The sequence below is a fragment of the Platalea leucorodia genome (assembly GCF_965183815.1).
Source record: "Platalea leucorodia genome assembly, chromosome: 6".
Lineage (NCBI taxonomy): Eukaryota > Metazoa > Chordata > Aves > Pelecaniformes > Threskiornithidae > Platalea > Platalea leucorodia.
The window spans coordinates 60,518,556-60,539,517 of NC_138828.1; the positions used below are offsets into that span (position 1 = coordinate 60,518,556).

The window sequence follows — 20,962 nt, forward strand, 5'->3', positions numbered from 1 at the left end:
ATTAGGAAGAAAGGTTGCTCGGGCAAAGGCGCGAGTCCTCTTAACCTGTTGCACTTCGATTGCGGGACCAGGGAGGTAAGGGAAATTTTGTTTGTTCTGTAGGGCTTTTTATCTGGTTTTCATTTATCAGGGAGTTGAGACCGAAAGTATGTCATTGTCAAGGTATCGGGTTTGGGCTTTGCCTTCTTTTAGATGGTCCTAAAGAGTTTTTTGAGAAGGAAGCCACTACTTCTAAGCTTGAACTACGAGCTCGACATGAATATCTAAAAGAATTTGCATAGCACATAGCAAAGCGAATGTCAGAACAGTGAAAACTAAACCACTGATATTTCAGACAGGAAAACAAATAAAATCATGTCTCAGAGATATTTTTTCTACTATCTTAAATTAATGAAGTGAAAGGTAGACATTTACAGCCACCTGATGTTGTGTTTTCAACTGGTCTGTCTCTGCCATTGTCTGTTCGTGCTGCCTGGTATTTTGTTCTGATTTTTCAAGAGCTTGACATAAAAATCAAGCTTTAAAAGTGGGTTATCGACTTTAGGTACAGAATTTGGGGCTTGTAGGTTGAAGGTGGCTAGGAAGGCTGAGCAAGCAGGGTATATATGCAAGTATTATTAATATAAATGAATCTATATAACTCATTCTGCATACTGAAAATTTGATAGCACTTTAAGAAAATCAAGTTCTGATATTATTCTATTCATATTCTATTTAAGCAGCATGAGAAACGTTTAAGGCTTGTATATGTCATAGGACATGTGATGTTAATCTGTTCACCCTTATTTATTTATTTATTTATTTATTTATTTATTGCTTTATTGGGGTCAGTGCTGATACCAATAGTGAGGTTTGAACTTAAATCTGGAAAAAATCAGTTGAATCTAAAACCTTTAAAAAAAAAAAGAAAAGGAAATGTAGTTGTTGTAAGTAAGGTTCGATTAAAATGAATGACAAAATTGTCCGTTCACGTGTGGACCAGATGCAGCAGTTGTGTATAATGGTGCCCCGTCCTGAGCTAGGTGGGATTGAAGCCGTGCTTCAAAATGTGTGTGCAAATTGCTCCTTCACCCTTTGCACACCCAAGCTTGCCACGGATGACAGCCAGTGCTCGGAGTGTGTGGGGGATGTCACGGCAAAACGTTCCTGCCATCCCTTGCAATGCTCCATGGCCTGACAGGCTGGGTAGCAGAGAGGGCGTCTTTTTCAATCACGTTATCGCAGCTGACCTCTGAAGGCCTTCACACCCAACACGGTCCACAGTGGTGCACGTTGGTGTTAGCTGGTGATGTTGCACCAAAGACCTTGGATTTCTCATACAGCTCTGCACTGTATAACAAAGATTAGATAATGTGTTGGATAAAAACAAATGCAGTTGACAAAGGAGGAGCCATTTTGCTACTCTTTTAAATCATTTCTATTCAATTCTGCATTTCAGCTCCATTCTTTGCTGAAGAAATTATATTGAATCAAATGTTGCTTGTCTTCTGTCTTCAGCTTTTAATTTAAAAAAAAAAAAATAATCCCAGTTAAGGTCAGCAAAAGGTGAATTTCAAATGACATCTGTCTCAAATCCCACTCCTTTTCTGAAGTGCACAGAAAGTTCATTTCCAAACCCTAGGTATTTCCAACCAAGCTGTAATTTCAGTAAACTTAAATTGTCTTGAATTAACCCAGCACAGGAATGGTGCCTCCTGAGAGAGTCCCTGCCTTGGTTAAACATTTTTTTTTAATTTATAATATTAAACCTGGGCACAGGTAACGAGTGCTGGAAATCTCTTCCTTGTACTTGTAAACCTTGTTTCTCAATTTCAATCCAAGTTTCAAAGGTTTGTACAAACTTCTTAGATCAGAGGTCAGGTACAAATTGCTGCACTTTGCAGCTCCTTTCTGCCGATATGACAGAATTTCACAGCAAAGACGATTGCCTTTCATCCTCCTCTCCTCCGTGCACGGGCAACGCCAGGCAGTTAAAAGTGTGATATGTACAAGTCAGCCATTGGTACCTGAGTTTAATAAATAACTAACTGGGTTTCAGTGGTGCAAGGTGCATATTATAAAAGGGGTCAAATGTCAGTGCACAAAGGAGAAAAAAAAAAAAAAAAACACCCAGCCACTGACTAAGCCAAATGCTTTGAGTTTAATGTACTTTCACCGGTGAACATTCACATCCCAACTGCGGTTTGCTTTATGCTGATTTTCATTTCTGTGACCTGAGGGGGAGGGAACACGTCGGGCCACTTTCAGCTTTCCCTGAAATCTCTGCCTCCTGCTGAAAGCAGGGTTGCAGGTTGGGCCCCCCATTGTTGCGGTGTTCACGTGGTGAACACAAAAAACACAAAACTGAGAGTGTTGCAATAAAAATAGTGCGTAAGATTAGGGTGAACTGGAAAGTCTGAAGCTATTTTTATTGTTATAAAATTGACTAAGCAAGTAGGCTTTGTATGAACAGGCAGGGTGTGTTATGTTTCGCTCTGGGATCTCCAGAAGAGTTAGCTGAAAAAGTTGGATCAGAAAGGCTGAAGAGGGAACTGTAGCTTATGAACTTTTTTAGATACTCCTGGTTGCACCATAGAGTGGAACATGTTACTGTAATGTTTACATAGACAGACAGTGTTTTGCATTATAATAACAGAGAAAAATCACAAGCACATGCATGCATATCCCTACTCCACAGAGTTCAGCAAAGCCTTTCACAGACATTTTCAATGATCGAATTAAATCACCGTGTTCATATATGAAGATTTTTCTTCAAAAAGGCAAGAAGGGAAATAGGTGAATGCCTTATCTTCCCTGTGTAATAATTAACAGATGAGTCTAGTTGTGGTTTTGTTTTTCAGTTGCAGAAGGTCGTTTTTCCTGCCTTTCTTATGGCAAAAGATTGTGAGCTCCTAGTCCACACTGAATAAAACACTTCTTCCTTTCCTAGAAAGAATGCTTTTTAAAGCTGACAGTTAATGAGGACACACTTATCTGTACCAGCATCTGTGCAGAGAACACTGTTTAATTGCATTAATGGTAAACAAATGCCACAAAATTTTTCCCATCAAGTATAGCTCATCCAGAATAGGAAATACTTGTTACATACCGAGTGACTGCATTGCACTTTATTTGTATGTCACACATTTTCCTGTCTGACCGTGGTAATAATAAACTTTGTTGACTAGATTGAAATACGGGAGTTTGGGGAGAAAGGAAGGGTTGTGTGGTTTCCTGATTTGGAAAGCTGATAAGAATGATTACACAACCCATCTCTCATCTTCTCAGCTTTCCTCAACATGTGGCTTCAATATCTTGCAGGATAATGACTTCAGCCTCAGCCAGCGACGGGGTCTATCGAAATAGCTGAGAGTTATAGAATTATTTGGAGTTGGACTGGGTAAAAGACTGGGCTGGGGCAAACGGTATAACACATGGGTTACACAACTTGTTGGGACAAAGTTCTGAATGACTTGCAGCAAGGTGCATTATAAAATAAGGGAGGAGACTGGGTTTTGCTCACCCAAACTTCCTTCAGAAGTGGTTTAAGATGAGATGGCTGGTTTGGCACAGCATAGCATAAAAACACTCAAGAAACACAGACTGCATTGACAGAGTTCACATTGGAGAAGCAGGGAAAATAACAACCATGTTGGTAGAATGCTCTAGGTATTGGTGGTGCTTTGGCACATCAATAACTTTTTCATCAGCATCGCTTCATTCTCGCCATGGGAAAACCATATATGCAAGAACAGAATTTTCACTTGTGATCATCAAAAAGCAATGGCAAGAAGTAAAACGCCAGGCCCAGGAAAGTTTTCTCACTTTATTATTTGAGAGATCATCATTGATATCTCATTGAATACTATTTTTGCAGTTCCAAGGCCAGGAGGTCAGGTCATTGAGGGACCTCCATCCTGGGAATGTTCACTGCTGGGCACTGATAGTGCTTATGGATAACGCAAGCGGAACCTTTGACAGCCTTTGCAGGATCACACTCCAAGTTAAATATGCCTTAGAAGGATGCAGAGAGGGTGGATACCAGAATAGGCAGGAAGTTTGCACAATACAAGGTGACTTTATTTTGTAGGGGAATCGTAGTTTCAGCTCCATTTTTTAAATTGTATATAAAATTGCTGTGAGGTAAGATTAATATGGCTGGTATAATATGGCTAAGAGAATTAGATCTGTGAATGTTATTGTTCTTAATGATAGTGATGAAAATAGTAAGTTTAACCATCAAATCCTAGTCTGAAGTTGTAGCCGATTGTTGACTGTACAAATTCAGCATTCAATTATCTGATTAGCATTCAAGTTTTAACCTGGGAAATTCCAGGATGTTAATTTACAGAATAATTTCAGATGTTTTCCTCCTATAAAGGAGCAAGAAGTAAAAGAACAGATTTACAGTAATTTTGTTACAGATTTTTAAGCCAAACACATTGCTTTTGATTGGTGCCTGCCTGGAGGACATAACCAGTCCCTGCAAGACTTTTAAGGCAGGATTTTCAGTAGTGCTCATCACTGTCTTAAATATATCCCTATAGAAGCCATTAGAGTCTTGTAACTGATGTCAGGGGGAGTAGTGCTAGATGCTGAGTACTGTTGGAAAGATCACCCTTAATTTTCTGTTTCTTTATGATCCTTCTTTGAAAAGAACATAATCAAAAGATGAAGCCAGCAGTTTTTGGTGTGTTTTAAATGGAACCAAACATTTTTAATGTGCTTAGGCCACTTAGGATGAATTTAAGCAACTGAGAATCATGCACTGACCCCCTCTGCAGTAGCTTCGCCCTGAAAACTGCTTTTCAGGCCCAGAACATTAACTCGCTCCATACAAGGGGAACACGACTAGCTGACCAGAATAAAATTGAAGTTTAAGATGGAAATATGAACTCTTCCACTGAAATCAGTGGCCAGACCCCTGATGATAGGCTCTAGGTTAGGATGCTGAGTGTCACCATTAGCAGAAGTGGGAATTTCAGCAGCTAGCCTGGGGATTTAGTAGGCTAGTCTTATCCTACCCCTTAAGTACTTTACACTGTTTCTCTCCACATTTAAGTATAGTACTTCTAGTGGGCAGAGAGCCACTGCTGCGTATGTTCATGCCTGAACATACATGGGAAATGAGGTGGTGCAGCAAGTGCTGCTGCATGTGCATCTCCTTGGGTCCCATGCAGCACCTGAGCCAAAAGGTTTCTCCCAGGTGCCCCTAACTGGAGACGGACAAGTTTGATTGCCTTAATACAGGCATGCGCATGATGATGAGAATATGCTGTGCTTTAGTGGTGCTGGCAGCAGGATAACTTGCACAGCAGACCGACATGGCATTCTCAATAACTAGTGCTGATCTGATCTACGAGATTACTCTCCCCAGCTGCTCATCACAAGCCACCCATCAAGTCTCTTGCCAGATGATGCTCCTGTCCCTTCAGGTCTGCTGACGCAGTTCACCAGTTTCTCCACAGAGTTTTGCCAAAATGATCCAGATTAAGAAAATCCACCTTTTCAAAGTATTTAACCTAGCCTGGGGCAACTTCTTCACCCAGTTCAGCTGCAGGTAAAGCAATATGTCTGACACACTGCAGACATTCTCATGGCCTGTTGGCCTCAAGTATTGCTTTTTTTGTTGAAAGTCTGAAGACATCATCCATCCCTAGTAAGCTTCCCTTTCCTGTATGGAAGACTTTCAGAAAAGGTTCCTAGCCAAAAAGCCATGCTGAAATGCTGCACTCTCTCTTGCACTGACCCACCACAAGATTCAACTTCAGATGTTTGCATTTCATTAGCGACAGCAGGTAGGGAACCAAGCTGTGGTCCAACTCCTGTTGAAAACCACCAGAAGGATTAGCCTTTGACACTTGAAATATAAACTAATTTGGAGTGAAGCAAAGTCTTTGCATGGATTTTTCACCAACGATCGGACCCTTTTTTCACCGCACCTGCTGCCTGCCTGGCCTCTGCCTGCACTGTCCATGGAGAGGAGCCAAGGATGCTGCTTCCAGCAGGATGTCCCTTAAGCTGATTGCAAACAGAGGGCGAAGCCTTCTGCCAGGAAGCACGTGGGATGGCAGCAAGCACTTGCAGGGCCGGTGGCTACGTTAGGCACATTCGTAAAAGAGGTGGGACTTTCTGTTCCGCCATTAGTTTGGGAAGGAGCACCTCGCATGCCAGCTCCCTGCCATGGCTGTGGCTGCGGGACTGCTGGGCTGGGCCCTGCAGTCGGGCACGCCATGGCTCAGCTCCAGCAAACAGCCCCAAAAACACCAGCTTTGTTCAGCTCACTTATGCAAATAGATCATAAGAAAGGAGTGACAGTCTTGCCAAGAAAAAGAAAACTGATGTATAATGATAGCATAATTATCTTTAAAAGGGGAGGTAACTTGCACATTACACTTGAAGCAATGCTCGAGCCACTACCTTATTTCGAATTGGCGTGACCCCTGTGTTTTTGTCTTCAGCCAATAAATCTGTAAACAGGCAAACTGGGTTTTCAGCAAGACAATTTCTGTGGATATCTGATGTTTGTGATAGTTATACAGTTGTTATTAGTAAGCTGTTGTTGTCGTTATATACATTTTATGTATGTAAAGTTGCCATGAGAAAAGAGTCAGCTTTTAAAAACAAAGACCTTTAATGGCAACTGTGCTTCCAGAGCTGCTGCTCGACGTCAGCAGCAGCATTACAATTTGCCCTTATTATTTCAACTAAAAAACTAGGAAGGTCACATTTAAACCAGGAGCTGTTATTTCCTTCTGTCAACAGGGTGTATTTAGTTAAAATTTCAGCGACCGACCTTCCCTCTGCAGCAGCTGTGGCTTAAAATGTAAAACTGTGGCAGTTTCTTGAAGCAAGCAGGCGGCCGTGCAGCAGCCGTGAGGGCACGCCGTGTCTGCTCAGCAGGAGTTTGCACGGTCCAGGGTCTGCAGCTGGGGCATGGGTGTCCCTGTCCCCTCCTCCCTCCAGTTCTCACGGAGCCAGCGGGTCTCCCTGGGCTCTCCTGCTCCCTGCTGTGCTGCCGGCACCCATCCCCGTGCTATGTGACTGCCGCTGGCTGTGTCACCCGCAGAAGGACACGTGATGCCACTAAGTCTATGTAACACAAAACTGGAGGGATGAATAAAGTGCAAACATAAACAACCCCATTTTATAGGAGCACGTGAGTGGAGTGGACACGCGGTTGCTGCCACAAGGACACCGGCTGTGTCCCTGTGTTTGTAAGAGCCAGTTTCACCACACCAGGATGAACAGAGGAGCAGGTGGCTGCATAGCTTCACAGGGCACTGCCCAGTGCTGGACAAGCCCAGGGATCAGACGCTATATGGACGGTGGGCATCACTTTCTCGCCGGGGCCCCGAGCTGCCTTTGCCCTGGCCCAAGAGACATCAGCGTTTGGCCCCACATTGCTGTTAATCAAGGCGTGGTATTTCTGTTTAATAAGAGATCTGCCTCAGTTAATCATCCTGCTCACAGTATGCTTTAGGTCAGTCTCTGCCAACACAGTAAGTTTCCCATTTAATATTCTGAGCAGCGATGCAAAAAAAGATAGGTTAAAAAGAAGGTAATTAATGTTTAGGGCAAGAACTATTTATACCCGCCCAATTGGCAGCGGGGAAGGAGTTTCATGAGCAAGGGGAAGTGAGATTTGAATGGTTTCAGTGAAACATGTACGTCTGAGAGTTCACCTGCATGAGGGAGAGTCCTTGGAGCGGAGACACTGAACCAAACCAAGCCTGGCTCCTGGTGGGCTGCCAGCAGCTAGCATCCATCTAATGTGGCACTGAAAAATCAAGCAGGCTTGACCTTTTTCTGAGAAGAAAAGAAGCCAGTCTTGTTTCAGTCCTGATAATTAGTAATTTAAAACTTAGTCGTCTCCAAAGCACAACCTTTCTCATTAGGAATTAATATTTGTCTCTCTTTTTTGAATCTTTGTCATCAAGATCAGGTGTACCTTCCTCCTCAGAGACAAAAAATCAAGCGCTTATATTTTACAAGACACTAGATTTTAATGTAGCTTAAACTTTTGCCTCTTCTAGCATTAATCACACTTCTGGATGTACTGAAATCAGTCTCCTTTATTAAGCCCACTAAACCCACAGTATTAGCTCATTCCCTGTGTACACTTACAACACATGGTAGCAAGTTTTCATTACCAGTTTACTGTGAGCCAAAAAAATGCACCAGTAGGACTGAACACTTTGGAAATAGGTAATTTTGAAAACAATTTTCTTGATAGCGATTGCTTTTTGACATGAATAGGTTAGGTTGTGCTGGCAGCCCGTTTTGTAAGGCAGTAACAACAGGAGGAGAGAGCCCTCAGACCAGACACGCCTGCATTTTTTTTCTCATCAAGGTAGATGATATCTGAATTTGGTGAAGGTGTTGATTGTGTCATGTGGCAACGAATGTTGTTAAGTGTGTATTTAGCTACATCAAGTAGGACTACATGGGCTCTATAATTGTCTTAGGTATATACTTATGAAACCCAGCTCTATGGACCTGCACAGAAAAAATTAAATGCATTTGATCATGAACCTTGATTCGCAATAAATCACATAGGGATAAAATGCATTTTAGGTTCACAAAGAATTTTTAATTATTCACTGTCACAAACTGTGTATGGTAGTGTTTGCAGCAAAGGTGGCCATCAGCACTTAGCAGCAGCTTCAAGTACAACTTCCAGTACTAGAAATCATCCTGCTGGTGCAGCGCAGCAAAGTGCTGGAGAACATGCCAGTTCCTGGACGGCCGCTGGTGTTCTGGTGGGCAGGGGCGGCTTTGCTCCATCTCTCCTCTCTCCACAGTCCCGGTGTCCGTCTGTATCTTTCCAGACTATAGCCCCAGCAACTGAGCCCTGCAGATAACAGAATACAGAGACTTTTATTTTGTAAATTGACCTAAAACTGATGGTAATGACTCATTTCTAAACTTACCCAAACCTGGGGCGATAAGTAATTCACTTGCCAACAGGTGGCCCATGTAAAGGTAATGATTATTCCCCAGTAAAGTGTTTGTTTAACAAGCTTTGCTTTCATTCAGGGAAAGGTGAAGTCACACTTTTAGGAACAAATTGTCAAGTGAAAAATGAAAATGTTTTTCTCTGCCTTAATTTTTTTTAATTATGTCAAATAATTCCCAGGAGTAAAATGAAAATGTCTGATTGCGACACATTAAAAAGGGGGAACATTTCAATCTGAGAGAAACCTGTTTATTGACAACATTGTAAACCAAGAAGCTATCAAAACTGATGCACTTGCATGAAAGACCTGGCTTCAAAGAAATTATGTTTTCTAAAGTATTGCCTGGGCAACAGCATCACTATTACTGTCCTCCATCTTCTCCGCCTCCCCCACTGCTTTCCATATTTTTAAGTGAAAATGGCTCAGAAGTGTCAGCATGTAACACCCATGGCCCAAACACACCTGCAGGATCAGGCCCTACCACAGACCGAGGCTCAGAGGTCTGATATCCCAATCCCAAACGCATTTAGGAACCAAACCAGACACAGTGGTGTTTGCCCTGGCTGGTGCAGAGAAACCTCTGGATACAGACTAGCATAATTCTGGGCAGCTCAGGAGCTTTACTGAAAAAAAACCTGAGGTGCTAAGGTTACTAGAATTTAAACGGGTTTTGTGGACCACACAAATCAGACTTGGGTGCCTAAATTTTGCGCCCATATTTCTGTGGCCTTGGGCCTACTGTACTAGTGAAAGACCTGCCTGCGTGGTAACTAATGCACTGGAAATGGCAAATTGTTCTAACGAAGGGTATATATCAGAGTCCTAGTGGGACAGAGAGAAACCTGTGCCCCACTGAATAACACGACAACATAGAATAAATAAATCTGGCTGAAGCTTTGTCCTTTTTTTGGAAAATAAGCCTGTCAAACCCAGATTGGGAGCGTTTCTTATGGTGGTTTGCAGAATCTCCTACAGGGGCCAGTGTTTTTTGACAGTTCCATCAACAAACTGGTCAAGAATACAAATCAGTGGATGATGCAAAGGCCGATGGAGTTGTAAAAAACAATGAGGAAGAGCCACTGGTGTAGCACTCAGTAGGTGAGATCTACTCAAAAAGCAGTTGGGATACGGCCGAACACAAGGTAGTGGCATTTAGGAGTAACAAACACAAGGCATGCCTGCCACATGGGACTTAATGCCAGCAAGTGGTGCTTCTGGAAAGGATTTGGGGTTAGAATTGATAAAAAACTCCATGATGTGGTTTGCTAGTGAGAAGATGTGGAGAAACAGGCCTTGGCAATGGGGAGACGTGAGGAGAAGAAAGAGGGATGATCTTCATCCCTGTATATAGCAAGGGCGAAAAAGGCTGAAACTCTAGAGAACTGTCAAAAGAGCCACAAAAACAATTTTAGGTGAAAAAATGACAGATTGTGAAGGAATTCAGGAGTTCAGCCTGAAAGTTTTATTAAAATGACAGAGTTGTGGCTTGATTACACAACTTAAATGTCACCATAACACAAAAGCAGAGGTCTTGAAAGACTCTTTAATCTATCAGAGAAAGGTTTAACAAGTAATACTAGCTGGAAGCAAAAGCCAGACAAATTCTCATGAGAAATACAGCACGCCTGTTTGTCTGAGGGAGTGATTAGCAAACAAGACAAAAAGGAAAGTGGTAGGGTCTACAGCTCTTTGATACCTTAAAATCAAGGTCTTTCTGGAAAATACAATTTACTCAGATAAATGTTACAGGAGTCAATGTACCAATAACAATAAAATGTAATGGTCCATGTCATATGCAATCACTCATATTAAATGGTCTGATGGTCCTTTCCAGTTTTAAAAGTCAATGAATTAACTACTCGTAGAGTCTCAGTGTCTTATTTAATTGTGCTCAGAAAGGAAGTCCACTCTCTTGCAGTTGTAGTCGTTAGCATGATCGCCTCCTCCTGTACATCTGCATTTCCCGCCCTCTGCCTGTGTTCAAATGCAGAATGAGGTTTCGGAGATTTGCCTTCCCCTTGTTGGCTTGCAGGGCTGTGCTGGCCAATTGCTCTAAAACAAGCTGCCTGTCATAAGGGAGTGATTCTCCTCAGCTTTTTTGAAGTCCTGTTGTAATAACAGAAGAGACAAACATGTCAGACATCGTACCACAAGCCGCAGGCAACTCAGAGGCTTGTCAGATCACTCTTTGCATGAGAGAACAAGAATTGGTCCCCCAATGCTAAAGTGCATTTATTATTTCCTACTCAAGTGTTATTGTGAAGGCCTAGAGGAGCGAGGGCTTGTTACCAAATGGGAACCATGCCTGGCGCTTCTCATGCATTCGCTGTCTTTCGCTGTGAGGTATGGCATCTGACACTTGTGCTGTTCAGGAGTAGATGGATACACTAAGTAACGACTGAGAGGGAGGAGAGGGCTCTGGAGGTGGGAACCACTGGCTCCACAGTAGTATCTTCCCTTTCCCAATCCCATGCCAGCTCCTTCCTCCCCATTCAAAGAGGAGACAACCCTCCCTAGGGTCTCGAGGTTTTGAGGTGCTTGGTGACATCCCTTCACGTGACTTCAACCTCCTGTGGCAGCAACTCTCAGTGCTGGGGTGGTACAGGCAGGTGATCCTCACACCCTCCTCAAAGAGGGGCTGTGCCTACATACAGGCTGTGCTCTCGCTGCAATATAAATGCTCAGGCTGGCGTGGCTTGTTCATCTGCTTTTCTGCAGCCTTAGTCCCAGTTCGAAAAAACGAACTTGCAGAACAACTGTGGGAAGGCAAAAGAGAGAGATGGGATTCTGGTGGTAGCTAACAGCTTGTAACGAGTGTCCTCCTTCTTCCTTTGCCCAGGTTTTATCAGGCTGTGAATGAGTTTGACACCATGACCGCTGAGGACTCCACTGCAAGGATGAGCAACGATTCCTCCAACATGGCTACCACGAAAGTCCCTGAAGGTGTTGCCGGTGCACCCAACGAGGCGGCTCTGCTGGCCCTCATGGAGCGCACTGGATATAGCATGATCCAGGAGAATGGGCAACGCAAGTACGGCGGCCCTCCTCCCGGCTGGGAGGGCCTGCACCCTCCTCGCGGCTGCGAAGTCTTTGTGGGCAAAATCCCCCGCGACGTCTACGAAGATGAGCTTGTCCCTGTGTTCGAGTCCATTGGCCGCATCTATGAAATGCGCCTGATGATGGACTTTGATGGGAAGAACCGTGGCTACGCCTTCGTGATGTACACGCAGAAGCACGAGGCGAAGCGGGCTGTCAGGGAGCTGAACAACTACGAAATCCGCCCTGGCAGGCTGCTGGGTGTGTGCTGCAGTGTGGATAACTGCCGGCTCTTCATCGGAGGCATTCCCAAGATGAAGAAGAGAGAGGAGATCCTGGAAGAGATCGCCAAGGTGACGGAAGGTGTGCTGGATGTCATCGTGTATGCCAGCGCTGCAGACAAGATGAAGAACAGAGGCTTCGCCTTCGTGGAGTATGAGAGCCACCGAGCAGCGGCAATGGCCAGGAGGAAACTCATGCCAGGAAGGATCCAGCTGTGGGGACACCAAATTGCTGTTGACTGGGCGGAACCAGAGATAGATGTGGATGAAGACGTCATGGAGACTGTAAAAATCCTCTATGTGAGGAATTTAATGATTGAGACCACAGAGGACACCATTAAAAAGGTCTTTGGGCAGTTTAACCCTGGCTGTGTTGAGCGGGTGAAAAAAATACGTGATTACGCCTTTGTGCACTTTACAACTAGGGAAGATGCCATTCACGCCATGAACAACCTTAATGGTGTTGAACTGGAAGGCTCGTGCCTGGAGGTTACCTTGGCCAAGCCAGTAGACAAGGAGCAATACACTCGCTACCAGAAAGCAGCAAAAGGAGGGGCCGCAGCAACGCCCGAAGTAACTCAGCAACCCAATTATGTTTACTCTTGTGATCCGTACACACTAGCGTATTATGGATATCCGTACAATGCCTTGATCGGGCCTAACAGAGATTACTTTGTGAAAGGTTAGTAAGCACAATTAGGGGATGTGATGGGCAGGTTTGGTCTCAGGCTGGTGCAACCCAATGTCAGCCTTAGCCAAAGGATAGCTGGTGCTTTGCGCTTTTTTCTTAAACACTCTTTTATAGGTGTTTTTGCCATATTTCTGTTCAGTCTCATTTTAATTTATGACTATGCAGAGTGTATTTATCTATAAATAACTGGTAATGTACAGGCTAGTATGAGGAAAATCTATGGTTAGCAATGAGCTAATGGACCAAGCACAGCATAGGGAAGAGGTTTTCATGAGTGCTGTACTAAGTCTGAGCAAGTCCAAGGACTCCAGCTTTTGATGCCTCCTTCCAAAGAGCTGGATCCTAAGTATTAGAGGTCGTGACAGAGTGCTCCCTTTGCCTTCTCCTGGAGGTGTGGGTACAGTGACCTGGTCATCCAAAGGGATGGGTGTCAGGGAAAGCCTCACTTGGGAGCGCTCTAGGTGTCATTTGCCCTCTGCATTAAAATGACCGTAGTCCTGTGTCCTTTATAAAGTTGTTTGAGAACTACGAGCAGAAGGAATCACGTGAGTGCAAAATAATTTTTTTTTATTATATATACTTTAATTAGTTATCAGTTACAGTCATTAAAGATTAACCAAAAATCAGTTATTCCTAAAAAACCCTAGCAGCTATAACTAGCGTTATAATTACAATTATCCTGTACTTACTTACAGGAATTATAGTTTCCTGACATTTAATGAGTATTTCCATATAACAGGCAGTTTAGCATGACTACATTCTTAAAGCACCCATGTAAACCAAGAAATATTTTTAACCCTAGTTGGTCAAGAATTTCAGCTTCTTCTCAATTTCCAGATTTGTACTTGCAATGAACTACAAAGGAGTTAACTGACAGTCTAAATATTCAATTAAGCCATCATAGAGTGCATTAATACTGCAGTGTCCAAAATACTGTCATAACGTGTGTGGAGTCACTAAGGTAAATAAAGGCAATATTTTTGGGGATGGGGTATATTCACATTACTAATAAAATAGCAGAGAAAACAGACAACACTAGTAAAAATATATGCAATGGTGGGACAAAGTTGGTTAAAGGCCAGGTACAACTTTGGGCCATGCCTGTAGGGGCCCAGCACGGCAGCTGAGAGGGTGGGTCTCCTCTGGAGGACAGCTCAGAGCAGAAGCTGTTCCTGCTGCATAGAAATCACCCCTGGAGGAGCCCCTCTCTCTCTGCCGAGTGCATTATACCCTTAACACCGGCCACAAGAGTTGCATCAGTATAAATAATCAGCTAATGTATGGTCAGAAACACCAAAAGCAAAATTTGCGAAGTCTTAATGGGTGCTTCTAAGGCCAAATTCTTCTGTTTTCATAAGCGAAGTCACTACAACGCAGATCAAGCTAACCTCAGCAGCCTTGTTTCTAAGCACATGCCTCCCGGTCTCAGCCTGGGGCCATTTGTGCTCCCCACGGGGCTGTCGCTCTCCGTTATTCACCATCCTCTTCTATCTTGTTATCATAAGCAGGCAGCATACGAGGCAGAGGGCGAGGTGCAGCTGGCAACAGAGCCCCGGGCCCCAGGGGCTCCTACCTGGGGGGATACTCCGCCGGCCGTGGCATCTACAGCAGGTACCACGAAGGCAAAGGAAAACAGCAGGAGAAAGGATACGAGCTGGTACCCAACTTGGAGTTACCTGCAGTCAATCCGGTGGCCATTAAGCCCGGTGCAGGTTAGTATGTGCCATGAAGGGAGGAAAGCAGAGGTGGCGGGTGAGCCCTGGCTCCGAGGCCCGTGTCAGGCGTGCAGGCACCCCTCCAGCCCACGGCTGCAGCAGTGGAGATAGCCCCAGGGCCGGGGCTCAGCACTCCCCTGTGCCAGACGCCTCCTGGCCCTGGCCAGGCGTTCTGCAAACAACAGGCAGGCAGCGGACACGAATGTCTGGGAGCTCTTCAGACCAAAGGAAAAAGGGCTGAAGCTGTTCCCACCCTTCCTGTCCCCTTTTGCACCTCCTCGGGAGGAAGCAGACTTTCCTCTCCGTCTAGTCATGCACGCTAGAGCGTGGTGACTAAGAGCAATCTTCCTCTCTTTTAATTTCTTCACTGCTAATTTCACCCTGGGCGATTCCCACCCCAGATTTCCAGCCAGGTCAGAGCTCTCCCCTACTCAGTTCATATTTCTCAGGTGCTATGAGGCTGGGAAAAGGACCTGGGGCTTTCCCATTGCAGGGAAGTCCCTGGCTGAGGTGAGCTCCTCCACCACCATCGGCAGCATGGGGAAGGAGGGATGCAGGGAGCCCTCGGGGGAGAGATTTTTATTTGGAAAAGCAGCCTGAGGAAGAAGGGCCTTGTAGGTGACAGGGCCAAGCCCTCTTGCAGAAGTCCTTCAGGTCTTCTCCCCATTCCTCTCTACAAGTAAATTGTAACTGCAGGACCTAAGCAGTGTTTAAAAATAGAGCTGCAGCGGTTTCCCAAAACATGCTCCGTACTGTCAGTGGAAACTACAGCTTGCATCTAATGAAGGCTGTGAAGAGTTCCTCATAACAGCTGGATGAGACAACGTGAGAAGAGGTCTAGAGACAAAGGAAGGCTGTTAAGATTAAAGCCATTTCCAAAGGAAGATCAGACTTCCTGAGAAAACTACCCACTCACAATCAGAAAATATTACCACTACACGTTTGTAAAGATACTTCAGGAATTCCAGGTATTACTAAAGGATGCTTGAAAAGTGGGCTTTGAAATGCACGCCTATTAGTGGTGTCTGTAATTCATTCGACTGCCAAACAAAAGCCTGAAGCTCAAGTCTAAATGTTTCCACACTTGAAGCATGTTGAGATTCAGATTTCTTTATCGAGTCTTCCCCTCTTGCATGGTTCCAGCACAGCCTCTGAGCACAAGAGTACCTGGGCTGTTTTCCCCAACCAGATCAGATGATCTAATAAGAGGCACCACATGTAAGACCTACTCTAATATTAAAAGAGTATGACGCTGACAGCACGTTACCAGAACAGAGGAGTAGAGATGTACCAACTCTGCAAAGTTTCCTACCATTTAGAACAACCTTAAAGCTCATTTCTTTGCAAAAGGTTAGAAAACTTCAGAGAGGTCACCCCAATACCCCAGCTGCCTGTTACTGCTTTTCTGCCAGAAGTTACCGCAGAATAGAACACGTGAGCTCTCTGCCTTTGCATTGGTGAGAAATTATCCAGGTTACTTAAACCAGTGATAAAACTGGTTTGAGCTGACCAGGTGGACCTGGTGTAGAAGGAGAACTGGAAAAGCTCAGGGGTGGAGGTCTCTGCTTGAGGAAACAGTGGTAGACCACTGGCGGTGGAAACATCTCTGCCTGAAAGATATCTGATCAGATCCCTTGTTGCAGTCTCCAGGATCAAAATGAGAGTACTGCTTGCTGGCACCTGTCCTCTCCAGAGGCAGAACTGCACACTTCCACATTGCAAAGTTTCATCCCAGTGAAAGAAATCCATGTGTGTATTTGGCTTCATTTCTGATTTACTGGCTGCACCTCCCATAGATGCCAACATCACTATCATTTTTTGATTACTCTGTTTTCCTTGTGAATAACCTCACTGCTGAAAGGCTCAAGAGCTGAACGCTGAAGTCTGCACTATACAGCAACGATGGAAATCATAGCATCACAGAATCACAGAGTGGTTTGGATTGGAAGGGACCTTTAAAGATCAACTAGTCCAACCCCCCCTGCCATGGGCAGGGACATCTTTCACTAGGTCAGGTTGCTCAAAGTCCCATCCAGCCTGGCCTTGAAGATGTCCAGTGATGGGGCATCCACAACTTCTCTGGGCAACCTGTTCCAGTGTTTCACCACCCTCACAGCGAAGAACTTCTTCCTTATATCCAATCTAAATCTACCCTCTTTCAGTTTAAAACTGTTACTGCTTGTCCTGTCACTACAGGCCTTGGTAAAAAGTCTGTCCCCATCTTTCTTATAAGCCCCTTTTAAGTACCAAAAGGCCGCAGTAAGGTCTCCCCAGAGCCTTCTCTTGTCCAGGCTGAACAACCCCAACTGTCTCAGCCTTTCTTCATAGGAGAGGTGTTCCCGCCCTCTGACCATTTTCATGGCCCTCCTCTGAACCCCCTCTAACAGGCCCATGTCTCTCTTGTGTTGGGGACCCCAGAGCTGGATGCAGTGCTCCAGGTGGGGTCTCACCAGACCAGAGTAGAAGTGGAGAGTCACCTCCCTTGACCTGCTGGCCACGCTTCTTTTGATGCAGCCCAGGGTACAACTGGCTTTCTGGGCTGCAAATGCACATTGCCGGCTCATGTCCAATTATTGTGATTATTGGGAAAATTCAGCAAAGCACATTTCTTCCCTAAGCAGTGCCGTGAAGCTCGATTTTGGACCATGTACAAACTCACCGTCTCTGAACACCATCATTCTGACCAGAGTGTTTTCCCTTCATTTGGAAGACCGTAGCTCTATTACTTTGCGTTGTCCAATTTTGGCATGAGGGAGAATTCTCTAAAGAGTAATTTCTTTTTTAGTGTCATTAAACAGATTGATCCTGTAGCAGAAAGATGGGATAAGACCTATTTAGCCAAGTTAGGCCTGGGAAATGCATAATAGTAAATGAGCTGATATTTCGCAGGGTTGGCCAAAGGATGGCGTATAGACTGGACCAGCTGCTGCCTGCAACTTCTGCAGTACAAACCACACTTTTCTTTCCCGGAGCAGCTCTGCCTATGGCAGCTATACGTGCCTTGATCTCAGCGACTGGAGCAGGGACCCCACCGGGACAGTATGCGCTCCCACCCCTCCCTGTGCTCAGGCCACGCTCCTGGCCAGGGGGGAGGACAGCAGTGGTCAGAAGGGGCTGTGTAAATCTGGGTCTCAGCTCCAGGTCCCCAGCAGGGCTCTGGCCCTGGGACACCCATGCCGGGAGTGTGAGGGGAAATGCTGGGCAGAGCAGGCAGCACCAAGCCCATCACTGGGCATCAGCCACGGTGCTCCCACCCGTGGGGAGGGCAGAGGTGCCCCAGGTCCCCTGCCGGCACGTGGGGCTGCCTGCCCCGATGACAGCAGCGCAGGACTGCCGCAGGAAAGCTGGCACAGCCAGGAGGGAGGGCTCTTTGAGATGAGGTCCTGGAAACCCTCTTCCAACACGCCTGATGTGTGTCTCGTCTCTCCTAGTGGCCATCCCTGCCATCGGTGCCCAGTACTCCATGTTTCAGGCCGCGCCACCAGCCAAGATGATGGAAGATGGCAAAATCCATACTGTCGAGCACATCATCAACCCTATAGCTGTCCAGCAGGATCCAGCTAGTGCAGCAGCCGCCGCAGCAGCCGCAGCTGCAGCTGTAATACCGGCCGTCTCTACGCCTCCCCCCTTCCAGGTGAGTTCAGCACATAAGTCCTGCTTCCCATACATCCCCCTTCCCATATATCCTGCTTCCCATACGTCCTGCTCTGCATACTTGGGGTGGGGGGAAAACCTGACCTCTTGCCCTGCTCCCATTCAGGAGATGCTGACAAGGATGTTACGGTGCCCAGCAGCCCTGCAGTTCATCTGACCTGTCTTGGACATCTGCACTTTGGACAGCTGCTCTCCCCCTATGGGGGACCCAAATCTGGGAAGAGGGAACAGGCCCCCATGATGGCATAACTCTCATCCAACAGGGCACGCACTGCCTACCCTCCTGTTATCACCTCCCCTTCTAGGGGGTTTGCAATTGAGGGGGTGGAAACAGGATATTACAGCAATTTAAGCACTTTTTTTGAGGTCTGAACCAGATGCTTTCCTTGCAGGGCCGCCCGATCACACCGGTGTACACCATGGCTCCCAACGTGCAGCGGATCCCTGCCGCTGGGATTTACGGGACAAGTTACGTGCCATTTGCGGCACCTGCCGCGACGACAGCGACGATAGCCACGCTACAGAAGAACGCCGCCGCTGCCGCCGCCGCCGCCGCCGCCTATGGGGGATACGCTGGCTACATCCCCCCGGCATTCCCGGCTGCGACCATCCAGGTGCCCATCCACGACGTCTACCAGACGTACTGAGACTGTCGGCAGAGGAGGGCGGCGGAGAAACACACACTGAAGGAACACTTTACTATTTATGAAGAAAGAACCGGCTGCAAAAGAGTAAACATTTGGGCTCGGTAAACTGATGCAGAAAGTGAAGAATGTCATAGAAAAACATGTTCAAAATATTTTCTACGCTTGAAGTTTTCACTAACTTTTTTAGGCTATTTTTAAAATTTAACACGCCTATATTCATACATTTCTAAAGGACCTCGATGCATCCAGCCCACCGCTGACGTGCATTTATACGCATCCTAGTGGGGTTGCATAGGGTCTTTTTTTTTTTTTTTTTAGCAGTTATATTTTCATATATTTGTGGTATGAAGGTTATTTTTTAGTAACTTCTGCACTCCAGAGATGTCTATTTTGTAGTGCCTTTAATAATATATCAGCTATATATTAAAAAGCACACCTGAGCAGCTAGGGAAAGTTTTAACAATGTATTTTGAAGAATATATTCAATATTTAAAGAATACATACCTTAGATTTTTTTTTTTTAAGGAAAAAACCACCAAGTATCTTATTTAAAAAATTATACTGGAAAGTGCAATTTGAAAAATGTGCAAGACCTCTGCATTTTTGTGCTGGCATTAATAGCATCTGCTCGTTCTTATTTCAAATCAGAAGTAACTAATATTGCCCATTTGGGAGAAAGAGAAAAGAAAGAGCCTCCTCACACAATCTCTTTACCGTGTGATTTGCAGGCTTCTCTTAAGTAAAGGGTCTGAGTTTTCCTTAACAACTGGATTTTCTATTTATTGAAGCTACACATAGTTGGAGAATGCGCAGAAAAAAGTAGCCGATATTTCGCGTGAGGTGTCTTGACTTAGATCTTCATCCAGTATAAAGCCTAGGTTCTTTTTCAACACTCTTTATTTTATTCTTTGAAGTATATGTTGTAGTGACTGAGAATGTATGCTGCTGACGGCAAGAGCAGGCGCGCTCTCGCCGAGAGGATGCGCAGCGTTACTTACCCATCGCTCCATCATGTTCCGTGAGAAATTTCCAAGGTACTAGGGGTGGTAGTGATACTGGAATTAGTGAAACGGGGCTAGCCTCCCTCCCGGCCTCCCTTCTACGCCTAATTCCCCTTCTCCGCAACTGGAGATGCACATCAGGGGTGGGAGCGATTAGACCCGATGATTTTAAGACATAGAGCTTGTAAATATCTTTTAATATACATTTTTAAAGTCATTTTATGTTGCAAATTTACACGGTATGTGGTTTGCCACAAAACAAAAACCTTTTATTGCGATGTTATAAAAAAAGTTTGTTTTATTAAGAAGTAAATTTATTATTGCAGTGTTTTGTGGCCTGTTTAAAGGCTTTTATTTAGTAGTCAGGTGAATGTAAAATATAGTAAAACGGTAAAGAAATATCTTGCCCATTGTATGAAGTGCATCAGCCCTGCAAACACAGCTCCGGTGACACGAGGTGCGAAGCAGGGAGCGAGTAAACAATGCTCCTTTACTTTTTGTGGTATAAATACCAACAAAGGGGTTTCATATTGAGTATATTTTGACAACTGAACCACTTCCAGACCACGTCCAGCTCAGTTAAGTGACCTTTTAAATACATTTTTTTCCTTGCCTCAAAATTGAGCGGTTGTTTTTTAGGTGCTCTTGCTCAGCCAAGCTGAGCTCTCCTTAACCCTGTTGACCTGTTAGCGGAAGCACTGTGAGGAGGTTAACCATTAGGTCGGACTCTGCCCCTCCGCACCCCTTCCTGGGAGACTTTTATTGTCTGTCCCTGCACAGAAGTGCACCCAGGCCTCAGCCCTGAGGCCCCGCCTGTTTGTAGGGCAAGAGGAGGTGATTTGGGCAAAGCCCCAAGGGGGAAGCCCCCAACGGGGAGGCCGGTGCTGCCTCCTCCAGCCCTCCGACTTAGGCCTTGCATGGCTCAACACTAAATGCTGCCGTGGGCTCTGCACAAACACCCTTGGGGTCGGGAAAAGGCAGTCTAGTGGTTTGAGTCT

At 45.3% G+C, this 20,962-nt stretch overlaps 1 protein-coding gene across 3 annotated transcripts in view; it reads left to right on the forward strand.

Annotated features, from left to right (window-relative positions):
* Nucleotides 1–19,015, forward strand: part of RBM47 (RNA binding motif protein 47) — a 77,044-nt gene extending 58,029 nt beyond the window's left edge. For all 3 annotated transcript variants that reach the window (XM_082316394.1, XM_082316395.1, XM_082316396.1), the window contains exons 2-5: nt 11,779–12,938; nt 14,453–14,659; nt 18,094–18,296; nt 18,709–19,015. In XM_082316394.1, the coding sequence (XP_082172520.1) occupies nt 11,779–12,938; nt 14,453–14,659; nt 18,094–18,296; nt 18,709–18,963 (1,825 nt within the window). In that variant the 3' untranslated portion in view covers nt 18,964–19,015. The remainder of the gene's footprint in view (nt 1–11,778; nt 12,939–14,452; nt 14,660–18,093; nt 18,297–18,708) is intronic.
* Nucleotides 19,016–20,962: the final 1,947 nt, after the last annotated feature.